Raw genomic sequence first — 13974 nt, forward strand, 5'->3', positions numbered from 1 at the left:
GCTTCAGGGATTAAGACATCATTTGCCAGCTAAACTAGTGAATCCAGGGGACCTCCTTCCAGAGGACCCACTAGCCACTTAGCAGATTAATGATGCACAGGGAATCCAGCTCGCAGATTCAACGAGGATTTCAAATACCACCGCACTACCAACATAATCACACACTTAGTGCCCACAACCCTGTTATTAGTGACACACACACACACACACACACACACACAAAGCAGTGGATCCAATTCTCAATCACCAGGACCAGCAAATAGATACTCATTCTTTTGTTTACAGTAGCACACTATGCATAAGTCAAACATCGATACAGATTGACATGAACAATCCAAACATATACAGTTACATTCCACAACATAAATTACAGGGTACAAAACTTATCTTGGATTAAAACAAGTGCATGGGCAACTGAGTCTGGGACAAGGACTCTCCACCCAACCTTAGACAGCTGCAACCAAGATCACTTGCGGTTGTCACCCCCGAGCAAGATTCCAGAGATTCAAGGGCTTGCTTTAGGGTTTAAGATATCATCTGCCAACTGAACCAGGGAATCCAGAGGACCTCCTTCCTCCACCCACCAGCCACTCTGCAGATCAATGATGCACAGGGAATCCAGAGGCTTGCTGCCTCCACCCTCCAGTTATTCAATGATAGCCAGCGAATACACAGGGAATCCAAAGAACTGGTCTCCACCCTTCTCTGCTGGTGAATGTTGATCCTTGTATCCCTGAATGGATGAGTTTCTAAGTGTCTGTGTGTGTGTCCCTGAATGGGGTCGAGCTGCCTTCTTTTCTCCTCCTACGCAGTGTTTGATTGTCATTGTCCTGGCTGACAACACAATCCACTTCCTTAATTCTTGTCCTCCTTGCCTTGTGAGTGTTCTCGAAGGTAGCATGGTTTGTGTACATCTCTTGCAGTCCCATTAACTTCAAGAAACCAATCCATTAAGGCACACTAACCAGCCTTTAATGACTATCAAAACAATGCAAATTTCTTGCACAAGGAAACCTTGACCATCTCAAGCAAGCAACCTCCTTAGCTCTGGAATCCACGTCCCTCTCTCAACCTTTTAATTTAAAAAATATTTACATTGTATATATAAGGATGAGAAATTGGGCTATTACAAATGTGCATGGTTTGAAGACAATATCTTGCTTGGATAATTTGACTTCCATAATTGATAGAAGGAGGAGGTTGCTTTGGCGGATGTGAGTGGTATGTTGTAAGTTTTCTATTCTATGTTGCTGCAATTTTGGGCTTAAGGTCTGACAACCTTGAGTATCCTTGGTTTTGGAGAGACATATGGGCTCCCCCTAGTTAGAAGGGTGTGTTTCGGTGGAAGAGCTTTGGTTTGTGAGACCCTAGCACATAATCTTTTCTAGGTTGTGTTGTCACACAGAATGTTTAGGCAGCGCGACAACGACTCAGATCGGGGGCTGTCACCTTGATCCCCAATCTCTCCGTTTAAGCTATCTCCCAACATCAGGCTAAAGGGGGTATACCCTACAGAAGTGGAATGAAGAACTGGTTGGTTGGGATTAGGGTGACACCCCTGATCTGAGCCGTTGTCGCGGTGCCAAGACATTCTGTGCGACAACATTTTTTGGCGCCGTTGCTGGGGACAACGTTTTTTTTGTCCTTAGTCCTCACGACAAATTTTCTAATCTTCTAATCATTTCTGTCATTCATTAGCCTGTCAAGCGGCACAACATTTTTGGCGCCATTGCCGGGGACCAATTTATTGAACCTTGGCTTTACGACATTCATCTTTCCTCTTCGTCTTGCGTCTTCTCAAAATTTTCATCATTTCTTATCCCATCAACGCCACATTTTCTAGCGCCATTATATCACTCCATCTTTTCATCACCTTATCTTTCTCCTCTCACTAATCCTATCATCTTCACTATCTGCGCCTTTAGCACTTGGACATTCTGGTTGGTTAACTGTTTGGGTGGAAACTCCACTTATTCATCTATTATTTCTCATACAAGAAGCCCTCCCCGATATCCATCTGCTTCTCCCCGGCAACGACTCCAAAAAATGTTGTCGCACAGAATGTCTAGGCACCGCCGACAATGGCTCAGATCGGGTGTTGTCACCCTGATCCCCAATCTTTCCATTTAAGTTGTCTCCCAACAACAGGCTAGGGGGGTAGACCCTACGGAAATAGAATGAAGGAGAACTGGTTGGTTTCTAACTAGTTCTCCTTCATTCCATTTCCGTAGGGTCTACCCCCCCCTTAGCCTACTGTTGGGAGACGTTAAACGGAGAGATTGGGGATTAGGGTGATAACCCCCGATCTGAGCCGTTGTCACGGTGCCTAGACATTCTGTGCGACAACAGGCTGCAATCATTTCATCAGGCTGGAGATTGATTTGGAGATAAAATTTCGAGGACACTTTTAGATTTGTGTTTATTTCAGCAAGTAATCTTCGTATTTCTAATTTTTGATTTTTATATGCAAATAAGATTTTAGATTCTGCTTTGCCCACTCATTTTGGAAATATTGTTATTTTTTTAGTATCTCTACCTTTTTTCCAAAGGGAAAAAACCCGTAATTTTATTCATCTTGAAACAAGAGAAAAATTACATATGCTGAAAGCATTCCAGAAGATAAGCCTCACTGCTTATGATCTTAAAAGAAGAAATCTGAAAAATAATTACAAGTGAAAATTCAATTTTTAGTGTGATAATAATCACTTAACTTCTCTTCATTTCCTTTCTTTTTTTGCACTTTTTGCCATGCCCTAGAGTTTGGAACAACAAGAACTATCGTCATTTCACCTCTTGTTTTCATTGGAGGGGGTTCTTTGTCTGAGTCCGAGATCTCGGAAACATGTGCTCTCTTTGTATCCCCTATCCCATTTTTTGTAAGTGCTTCGTTCTTTTGCAGTTCTGACACCTGGGTCTCTTGTACTTCGATGTCATTTTGCAAGTGGGATACAATGTCATTCCGGTCCTATGTATTCACTTCAACAATGTTTGGAGCATTCTCCATGGTTTCTTCTTCTTCGTCATTTGAGAAGTGGGGATTCGAGGGTTGCCATCCTTTTGGTTTGTGGGTCTGCCCCTTTCTCTTTTTTGGGATTTTTTTTGCCTATGGAGATGTGTTCTGCAAGTGACCTGTTTGGTAGCAAGTTTGACATTTAAATGTCGTGTTATCATAATCTAATACTTGGGTCCACTAAACGTTTTTTTTGTTTTAGTTGAATGTGATTAGATAGACCTTTGCTGAGGTCTATCTCTACACAAATTTTGGTAAAGATAAAAAGACCTTTCTCTATTCTTTCAAGGTCTATCTTTTTGAATTTTCCTAGGGTTTTTATGATTTCCTCTAGTACCTTGTGGGAGGGGAAGATTTGGAAGTCTCACCCAAACTGGCATTATTGAGATCACCATTTTTGTGGCATCAAAATATGCGAACCAAGGGGTGATGAAGAGCCCTACTCTTCCCCAAAATCATGGCTCCTCATTCAGTATTTTCTCCAATTCTTCTTGAGTATCAAATTGGACAATAAAAGAACCTTTGGAACATAAATAGATATCATAGTTGGGGATCCAGAAATGTAAAGACCCACTGACGTAAAGCACCAGTTTTGGGCCACGAACCATTCAACCTACAAATAATAGCCTTGGATTGGAGAGCAGAGAAAAGGTAGTTTACCCTTGGAAGATTGACCTTCATTGCAGACACTTTTTTCATTTGTTCTACAATATAGGGTCCTGGAATGTGTTGAGGCTGGTTTGCAGGGGTGGAATCCTTTCCTTGCACTGCATCCTTGTAGGAGGCAGATCCACTAGAGTTTTTGGGACTCAAAACCCCTCATCGCAGCCTCAAGTTCATGATTATGGTAGAGTTCCTATTGATGTTGTAGTCCTTCATTTGGGAAGTATCCTAAAGCATCTTCCCTTCAAAGAATTGACACTAATAATTTGTAGGAATGCCCATGTTATTCTCGATCCACTGTTTCAGGTGTTGGACTGAGTTTGAATCCCCAATCCACAGGAGAGAGGACTTCCCATTGATGTTTTTAATGAAAATCTGGAAGCTACCTTGGATCGACTCTTTCTGTGGTCCGTTCAACTTAGGACTGTTTGAGCTAGTGGGGTCCTTTTGTAAAATTGAATGACCCTTGTGCGCAAGCTTCTGATCCTTCGCAAGGTGCGGATCTATCAAGGTCGAAAGAGCCCTGAACTTAAGTGAAAGGGTATTCAAATATCATCCTTGAAGGGCTTTCTTGCGGCGATCAAAACTCTTCTAGAGATACAAGCTTTTGAGCCCTTAATCAAGCTTTGTTCCATGGCTTTAGTCTCATAGCGAGCCCAGTTGAGGTAGGTTTTTGTTGGGCTGAGAATTTGCTTGCCCTTGAAGACTGGGCATTTTGCATCGATAGGACAGAGAGTCGAATGCACCTAACGTCCATCGCCTTGAGGAAGGCTGAGATCTGCAACTCCATTCCAAAGCTCACCTTTGAAACCTGGCTCAAAATCGTGGCCAACGGCAACACATGGTGAAAATCCGCTTAAGGAAGAAACCCTAAGGCACCATGTGATATCGTCTCTACTTTTGACCTTCTAGTATCTCTACTTGGGGATATTACACTGCCAATATGTGATTCTTTAAATGTATTGGAGGCTGCATTAAGGACGGTACTGCTAAAGTTTGCACTGGAAAGGCTTGAACGGACAAACATACGTAGGAAGATCTCAATTTCTCAAAATGAAATTGTCAACTGCATTAAGGACGGTACTGCTAAAGTTTGCACTGGAAAGGCTTGAACGGACAAACATACGTAGGAAGATCTCAATTTCTCAAAATGAAATTGTCAATTCATACTTATCTCAAACTCTCTCACACAAAAAATAACCTTAAGAAACTTAACCTCTAGAATTGGAAGAAATGGATGATAAATCATTTGATCTACTTGAGACCTAGATAATACAAGACCTAAATCATTTGGAGCTATTGAAACTCCTACTCTTGTGATTGAATGTTGGGCAGCTTTGAAGTTACCCCTTTCAAAGGTAACAACGCCTCTATATATGCTCCTGCATGAGTTGATTAAATTATCAAACCTCAAATTGTCGTGATTCCAGAAGCACAAATTAAAAAGGCTTCAAAAGTGTGGGGACACCAAAACAAAATATCTTCCGCTATGATAGGCTAATAGATGCTCTGATATTTCTTGTATTGAACCTTTTCATCCATATGAAATAACCTCAACTTGGTGGAAGAAAATAGCATGAATCAAATTTGAATCATAGATATTGAGACTTATGTTTAAGAAGTTTCAATTTTTGAAGCAAAATTACAATGATGTGAATTGTCAATATTGCTAGAGGCTATAAATGATAGAATTCGATTCTTGCACATCGTTTTATATGGCCAGAGCTATTGGAATTTCAAAGTCTGTTGGGCATGCTTGAAATATTAGGCCCATATCAGTATTGTAGATTACTAGAAATTTTAGTATAGAAGTTCATGTTTACCCATAAAATTGAAGGTATACATGAGCAATTATGGTATTTGGCATAAACAAATAGAAAGGGGCAACATTGTGCATATTTTCCCAAGTGTTTCTAAATGTAACAGTGTTCCATGAATCATCAGGGAGGGTCCTGTCTTGTTGTATTTCACTTGTTAGAAACATATATTCTTAGAAAACGATGTTCTCATTTTTACTACGTAAAGCATACATTCTGAAAATTGACTTTCTGAATCTTGAGATCTGTACTAGATGTTGAAATTTTTGAATGAGTAGCTCAAAGTTTCTCAAGATTATCCATCTTGAAGGTGCTGAATTGTGAGGTTACATGATTGAAATACTGTTTATAATGATTTGTATGATTGGACTTGCTTAAATGAAGACATTGCATTATGAGTAGTGGTCTCTATAAGTGTTACGGATGGTCATTATTTAGATGTTGCCTTTAATGTTGCAGATGGTCGTGGATGTAAGAAATTCTTATGAGACTCGAATAGGAAGATTTAAAGGGGCAATAGATCCTCATACCTCAGCATTCAGGGAATTTCCATCATGGGTTGAGAAAAATCTCTTTATGCATCAGTCTAATGGTGTTATTTCAGGGGAACAAAAACCTTCAATTCAAGAGAATTTCATGGATGAAAAGGAAAAGCTAAATTTTGAAAAAGGACAATTCCCACGCCGTGTGGCTATGTACTGTACAGGGGGGATCAGATGTGAGAAAGCCACTAGTTTTCTCATGAGCAAGGGCTTTGAAGAGGTTAAATCTCCAAAACATTGCCTGTTCTGCACTTTTGCCTTTCTGGGTTTTCTTAGTTAATTGTGTTTGATTTTAATCATGCAGTTCGAATCATGTGCTTTTGTATCATTTTTATACAAAGCTTGTATTGATGCATTTGCATGCTGATGGAGCTTTACAGGCAAAAGTGGAAAATTAAAGGACCTTGCAGCATGTCTTTCTAAAGTTATTGATTTCTTTGTTTTCCTCTTGTGCTAAGGTTTATCATCTAGAGGGAGGAATTTTGAAGTACTTGGAAGAAGTCCCCCCATCAGAGAGCCTTTGGGAAGGTGAATGCTTTGTATTTGACAAAAGAGTTTCAGTTGAACATGGACTGAAGCAAGGAACATATAAACTTTGTTACGCTTGTAAGAAACCTGTAAATGATGATGATGTATTGTCAGCGGAGTGGGAATATGGAGTTTCTTGTCCTTATTGCTACAATGCAAAGTCAGAAGAAGAGAAGGCAAGGGCAAGAGCTAGGCAACGGCAATTTGAGATGTGGGGTGTTGTAGGAGGACCTGATAAGGGTGTCCCTCCCAGTCAACGGGGAAAGAAGCAGAAAAGTGGCCCATTACATGTTTCAAGATCACTCTAAGTTTAATGTAGCAGCTGTAGTCTTCGAAGTGGATAGCAATTGATTTCCAACGCGTTTTTGACTGGGTGCAAGTTTTTGTATGTTGAAATTTAAAACTGATTTTTTGATTGGCTACATTTATTCAACTTGTATCTCTTCCTTGTATCAATCAAAAGCTTGATTGAAATCTTAAAAATGGGCATGTTTGGATTTAAATTAAGATAATGCATGTTGTTGAGAATTTTTCCTCAGGAAGTTCTAGGATGGGAACTTACCTTATAAACCAGGCTATTCACAAGCCTTATACGTCTCCAATGCACTATTACTCTGAATGTTTCTATAAGAATCTACCAATCACGAGAAGAATACAAGGACACTTGGCTTGCACCTGACTGTTTATTCTGTTCTTTCTTTTGTAATAAGACGCCTACAAGTCTTGCTCTGGGATGGACATTAATGTTATGCTAGCTTAATCTATATTCAGAACATTTGAATTATAATTGAGTTTTAAATTAGATATGCTAGCGTAGATTCATCTGAACTCTAGATCTACCAAGTGATGAGAACTCTAGATTTACCAAGTGTTGAGAGGGATAAAATCTCTCAAGATGCAAATGTCTTTTTAAGTGCCAAACTTGAAGAAATGTTTGTATCTCAAGAAATCCAAGTCCTATTGGCACTTGGTAGATCTAGAGTTAAGATGAATCTATGCTGGTTTTTAGTAATATTATTTATATTAATATAATTTATATATCTATATATACAAATGTTCTTATTTTTAATTTGATTAAAACTATAATTACATATATATGCAATTGACATTTTTTTGATATGTTTATTTTTTTATTTTATTTTTGTTTTCAAAATTTAACATTTTAATGTGATATATATATATATATATATCTTAGAAAAATAGTTTATTGTAAGTATTAATTTTTTTATATATTTATTAATTAAACCTAAATATGAAGTTGAAATATAATGGTTATCAATATGAATAATTATTTTAAATTATGTGGTAAAATGGATCTTAATTTATATTACTAATTTTATTATATATATATATTTCACATCTCTATACACAAACTATTTTTATTTCTAATTATATGTTTATTAACTAAATTATTAAGGTTTTAAATGCATTGAAATATGATCGTTACAAATAAGAATTATTATTATTTAAATTTATTTTATGTGATGCATATTATCATTTTTTTTTCCAAAAAAATTGTTTATAATTTTATTATCATTTTTTTTTCTTGCGAAAAGAAAACTGTGTTTTCATTCATGTATTGGAAGGAAAATAATTTTTGTATATACACAAAATGTGTTCATTCATCAAGGATCTTTCCAGGTCCTTGTGTGGCAAAAGTTGCAAAAGTTTTCATTACATATGCATAAAAGCATTTGAATATGATGTGTGGCCAAATGCTAAGTAACCAAAACAGAAAACCTAAAATAAGTAAAAATAGAAGGGGGAAGATCAAGTAATATAGGAATCACTTGTCTTCCCATTTCCTTTCTTTTTTTGTACTTGTTTCCATTCCCTAGCTTTGAGATCCACTGGTACCAGAGCCAAGATGCTTACTAATGCCTCCGAAGAATGCTTTTTGTCCGAATTTGAGCTTTCTGATATGTGGACACATTTTGTGCCCATTGCGTAATCCTCTTTGCGTGTCATATTTATTTGGTGAACTGACGTAGTTAGAGGACAATTTGGTATGGAATCTTTTTGAAGAAGAGTAATGGTCCTTGTTTGTGCTTCGATGTCCACATCCATTTTGACACCTAGTTGGACTTGATCTAAAATTAAAAACTTGAAGGTTTCTTGAAAAGTTTGCAAGCTAGTTTATGTCTTGTGGGCAATGGATTGAAATTGCAAAAACAGATAAACTTAGATTTTTTAGTTAAGTTTTGTAGATATAACTAGAGAAAAATAGACAATATGCAACATCATACACAACAATTTGATGATGGGGTTAATCCCTCCTGGGCTACATCTCCGGATCCAACTTCCAATGTTGGCCCTTTATATTATATGCTCAAAATGTAAATTACATCAACATGCAATGCTCAAATCACAAAAATATTGTTGCCATTGTGTTCAAAACAACCAAAAACCCCTGTTTAGGCTCTTCTTGGGCTAAAAAATGGCCAAGATAGGCCTCCTTGCTTCCTTCTCTGCTATATGTCCTGTAAATTCACCAAATTGTCAAACCAGGAAATGAATTCCTCCTTTGGCATATCCGCTAGACAATAATTTAGCGTGGGTGCGACATAAATTCTGCTGAAAATTGCGCAATTTGTCGAACAGTTAGTTGAGTGTCGTGGCCCTAACTACTGCCCCTTTTAACGGTCATATGGAAGAGACGTGGCCAAGGGCGCGGGTCAGAGGCCATGCGCCCACCGGCTCCGCTGCTCCTGGTCGCGTGCAAGGCCATGGGGCCGCGGGCTGGGCGCCATGTGCCAACCCTCCTTCGCAAGCCCTGACCGATGGTTGTATCGGTTATGTGGGAACCGGGGGCTGGGCTAACCCCCGCCCCCTCAGCGTCCACATTTTCTCTGTGGTCACGGGTATGTCATGTGGCTCGGGGCTAGGGCCATGTGCCTGCCCCCTCTGCCTTTCCTTCGCGTTGTGGTCACATGTTGTGTGATATGAACCTAGCTCGACCCCCCCGAAATACATCGATCGCTTCACATTAAATATAAACAATGATCATAATATAACAAGAACCAATGCGGTGGTATGATAGTAAGACGATGTGTTGTTCAACCGGAGGTCGCGGGGTCGACCCCCACACATTAGGCCATGTGGTGCCTCCTAATTGGTCCACCCAAAAATAAACAACCAATAAAATGTTGCCACATAGACTTGTACGACTTGCCGCATGTTAGCATAGCATTGGCCCATCTGACCACTGTACTTTCCCAGTCATCTTGCTGACATCAACACCACGTCACTGTACGACTCACCCAGTCAGTAGCCCAATCAACCTTGCAAGTTGATTTTTTAGGTGTTTACCAAAAACTTCAGAACACGATAACTTTCACATACTGTGTTGGATTGAGGCGATTTAAGCGTCGTTGGAATTAGAATGACGAGATCTATGACTTGGCATTGGTTTCAGGCAGTTTTGAGGATTTTTGAGCATATTTTTGATCCCTTGGATCATTCCCCCCCACTGGAAGCTTTTGGACCACTAAAAGTTTGTTTTACCCAACAAATAAGTGAAGTTACAACTCCCTCAGTTTCTCGAACTCAATCCATCTTGCTTCACTTTGTCCATCTATTGCAATATCTTTACCAAAGATGAAATCCAAAGGAGACTGGCAAATAACCCAAACAAGCTTTAAATGGAAATACTTGCGTAGATGAACGTTTGGCATGATTGTAGGCATGCTGTATGTAGTGCAAATGTTCATCCCAAAGTTTAGGATGCTTACTACAATATCCTCGAAGGAGATGCACTACTGTTCTGTTTACCACTTTTGTCTAACCATCGTTTTGTGGATGAAATGTTGTGCTCTTTTTCAACTTGGTGTCTATGAGTTCCCATAAACTTGACCAGAACTTCCCGACAAATCGAGAATTTTGATAAAAAATAATAGAAGTGGGCAATCCAAAGTGAATCCATACATTTTGGAAGAACATTTTTGCGGTTTGTTCAACTGTAATTTGTTTCTTACATGGCATCAACACACATTTTGCTGAAACAATCCACACCAACATATAGATAATCATGACCTTTTCTAGACATTGGTAGCCCCCCCTACAAAATCCATTGAAATACTTTCCTAAGGACGAGAAAGAATAGGAAGTAGAGTGTAAAAACTCAATTTCCTATTTCTAGGCTTGCTAGTAGCACACATGAAACATCCCTTTACATATCTAGTTGATGTCTTGTGGGCAATGGTTCGAAATTGCAAAAGCACATAAACTTAGAATTTTTAGTTAAGTTTTGCAAATATGACCAGATAAAAATAGACAATATGCAACATCACATAAACAACAATTTGATGAACATAAGGGATCAAAGGAAGGATGAGGCTTGCGGTTTTCCTGAAGTGGAGGCCCGACAAGGGTTAGGGTTAGGGCTCATGTACTGCAGACTGAAGCGGTTACCTTCATGCAGCGGATCCGTTCTGGCTCTCTATGAACCGTACTTGCCTGACGCCGTTCACCCCCGCCGTATTCCCGTCGCGATTTGGGTTTTACCTCTCTGTAATTTCACCGTTTTCACTTCGACCTCCCCTACCTGCTCTCGGTCTCAACAATGATGGGTTTCACATTTTTCACGGCAGCAGCTGGCACGAGTCTTTTGGAGCGGTTATGGAGGACCTTGTGGACTATTCGGAAGACCCACTAGAGGGCGCCTCCATCTGGACATCTCCCCATGCAAATTTGGCTGGTCTGTTCCCCTACAACAACAAATTGACCGACACCATAGCGACGCTGCCCTCGATCTCAGGGCCCTCGTGCTCGGTCATTACCCTCCCAGAGGTCACCCCCTCCTGGCCGACTTTTTCAACTCCACCCCTGTCGCCGTCCACCCTAAACTTTGTGGCCCGTTCCATAGGCCCTAATCTAGCTATCTGCTCCACGGGCTACCCATCTTTCCCTCCATCTATCGGTTCTCACAATCCCTCTGTTGCTCCCTCTAGCGAACCCTTGGCCACTTCACTTGGGTATCCTCCTACGGTGAATATTTCGGCCCCCCCATCAGGCAGTTTCACTGACATCCCTCCCATCTCTGGCACCTTCCCCTCTGGGCCGATTTTAAACTCTGCAAACCCTCAATCAAACCCTCCTTCGAGCGGCACTCAACAAAACCCCTCTGATGCAGGGCACAGACCAAGTAAGAAACAGAGGTGTGTAAAATCCAAAGCATAGGACGTCATCATCAGCTTGGGTGAAGATATTCAGTGGGGAGACACCATGGACACTGCAGACAGAGTTCTGGTTGGAAGAGTCCGGGGACGGAATTATACTGTGGCTCGGCTGAAACAATGGACGACTGAAGTTTGGGGACAACACCTGGCCGAGCTTCCTTTCGTCCAAACCTTCGTCAGGGGCTGGTTCGCATTGAGGTTCACCAGAGCCGAGCATACAAATTGGGTCCTGTCATCAGTTTGGCACATTGAACAGGCCCCCGTCCTCCTGCGCCGGTGGAACCCCCTTTTTGATCCAGAGAGAGAGCAACTTGGGGCTGGCCCTCTTTGGGTCCGCCTACCAGGACTTCCCTTGCAATTATGGTTCGAAGACATCTTTCGACGCATCGGGAACTCCTTAGGCACATACCTGGAACATGACAAATCATTCCTTTCCATCGACATAATGGCATATGCAAGGATACTGGTACACTTAGATACTAGGGAGGGCTTACAGGAACACATTACCCTCCAATGGAGGAACTTCTCTCGGCAACAGATTCTTGACTATGAAGGGGTGCCTTTTCGATGTAGGAGGTGCCATAAGGTGGGTCATCTCTTTCGGGACTGCCCCCTCAACAAAAAAGCAAGAGCAGGGGAATTCGGAAAGGCTATACCTACCAAAGAACAACAAGCAGAAGGGGAGCACCCCCTCGCCCCACCGCCCCCCCCTTGAAGATGCAAAGACTCATATCGACCCTGAAGCAACAAAGGAGGCACTAGCTAAGGAGGCTCCAAAGAAGTGCGGCAAGGCACCACATCGGCCTCCCTCTCCTCCTCTCACCAGGGCAAGGGTGGCTGCCAGGGCTGCGTTATCTTCGGGTATGAACACTTCTATACCCTGCTCTATTCATAATTTTTCTCCTTCTGAAAGCATAGCATATTCTTCTTCTGTAATTAATAAGGCCTCAGTCTTCACCTCTCAGCCCCCCATTTCTCTGGCATGCCCCCTCCATAACCCCTCTCCCACATTCTCTTGTACTCCACCTTCCTTCCTGGAGAAAGCCCCTAACATAACCCCTGCCTCTGATCATGGGCCACCATCCCCCAGATACCTGATTCGATCCCGGGTGAAAATACAGGCCCCTGATTATATTGGCATTGACCTGGATACTACTCCCATCCCCCCGAAGCCTCCCCGAGGACGTCCTTCCTCCCTTTCCAAAGCAAAGTTGCAGGTCGGAGAAGAGATTGCATCTAGGAAACAAAACACCATCGACAGGGTACTTAGAGCTATGAACACCCTGGCCGAACCCCCTCCATGAAGCTTTTCTCATTCAATTGCCGAGGGCTAGCTAGGCCTGACAAAAAACTAGCTCTTTGCAGACTGATCATCTCTGAATCAATTGATGTTATCTTCCTTCAAGAAACCTTGGGCTCAGCTGAAACCATCTCCCACCTGCTTGAATCTATGCTCCCGGGCTGGTCCTTTCTAGCTCTTGATGCAAATGGACGCTCGGGTGGCATAGCACTGGGGTATAACACTTGATCCATCAATCTTTGCAACAGCTGGGGAGGCAGTGGGCATATTGGGGTGGACATTTTCTCATCCGACTTGGGCATTGAGATTAGGCTAATTAATGTGTACGGGCCATGCCATCACCGTCCAGAATTCTGGGATCATTTACTGAGCTCTGATATCTTGCAAAGGGATTACTTAATCCTTGGAGGGGATCTAAATTTTTCCATAGGCCTCTCTGAATCTTGGGGACATCACACCCAAATTGATCCCCTAACAACATACTTTGAGAACATCCTGGAAATCCATAGCCTTATGGACATCCCATCAGCAAAATTGCAGCCCACCTGGAGGAACAACAGAGTTGGTGAAGACAGCCTCGCCAAAAGACTTGACCATTTTCTTATCAAGGAGCGCCTTCTGAACATGGGTCTTAATTATCGACAATGGGTGGGATCGGGAGGTATCTCAGATCATCTGCCAATATACCTAGAAATAAGAGGGGGGTTTAATAAGCCTAAAGGCCCTTTCAAATTCAACTCTTCCTGGTTAAAGGATGCATCTTATGTCTGCATGATAACTAATTTTTGGAAGTCCCATCACCCTGATGCTGGAGCGCATATAACAGAAGGTTTTGCACATAACCTAAAAGAGCTGAAGAGACTCTCTAAAATCTGGGCTCACAAAAAGAGAGTACAGGATGATCAAACCCTAAGGGATACCGAAGCAGAGATTGTTG

The 13974-nt window shown here is 41.4% G+C and overlaps 1 protein-coding gene across 2 annotated transcripts in view; it reads left to right on the forward strand.

Annotated features, from left to right (window-relative positions):
* LOC149158400 (rhodanese-like domain-containing protein 7) overlaps positions 1-7234 on the forward strand; it is a 46386-nt gene extending 39152 nt beyond the window's left edge. For both annotated transcript variants that reach the window (XM_089436207.1, XM_089436208.1), the window contains exons 4-5: positions 5950-6252; positions 6491-7234. In XM_089436207.1, the coding sequence (XP_089292333.1) occupies positions 5950-6252; positions 6491-6868 (681 nt within the window). In that variant the 3' untranslated portion in view covers positions 6869-7234. The remainder of the gene's footprint in view (positions 1-5949; positions 6253-6490) is intronic.
* Positions 7235-13974: the final 6740 nt, after the last annotated feature.

This window comes from Pinus tabuliformis, chromosome 5_2 (assembly GCF_031772625.1).
Source record: "Pinus tabuliformis cultivar Carrire ecotype Pingquan chromosome 5_2, CPIR1, whole genome shotgun sequence".
In the NCBI taxonomy this organism is placed as follows: domain Eukaryota; kingdom Viridiplantae; phylum Streptophyta; class Pinopsida; order Pinales; family Pinaceae; genus Pinus; species Pinus tabuliformis.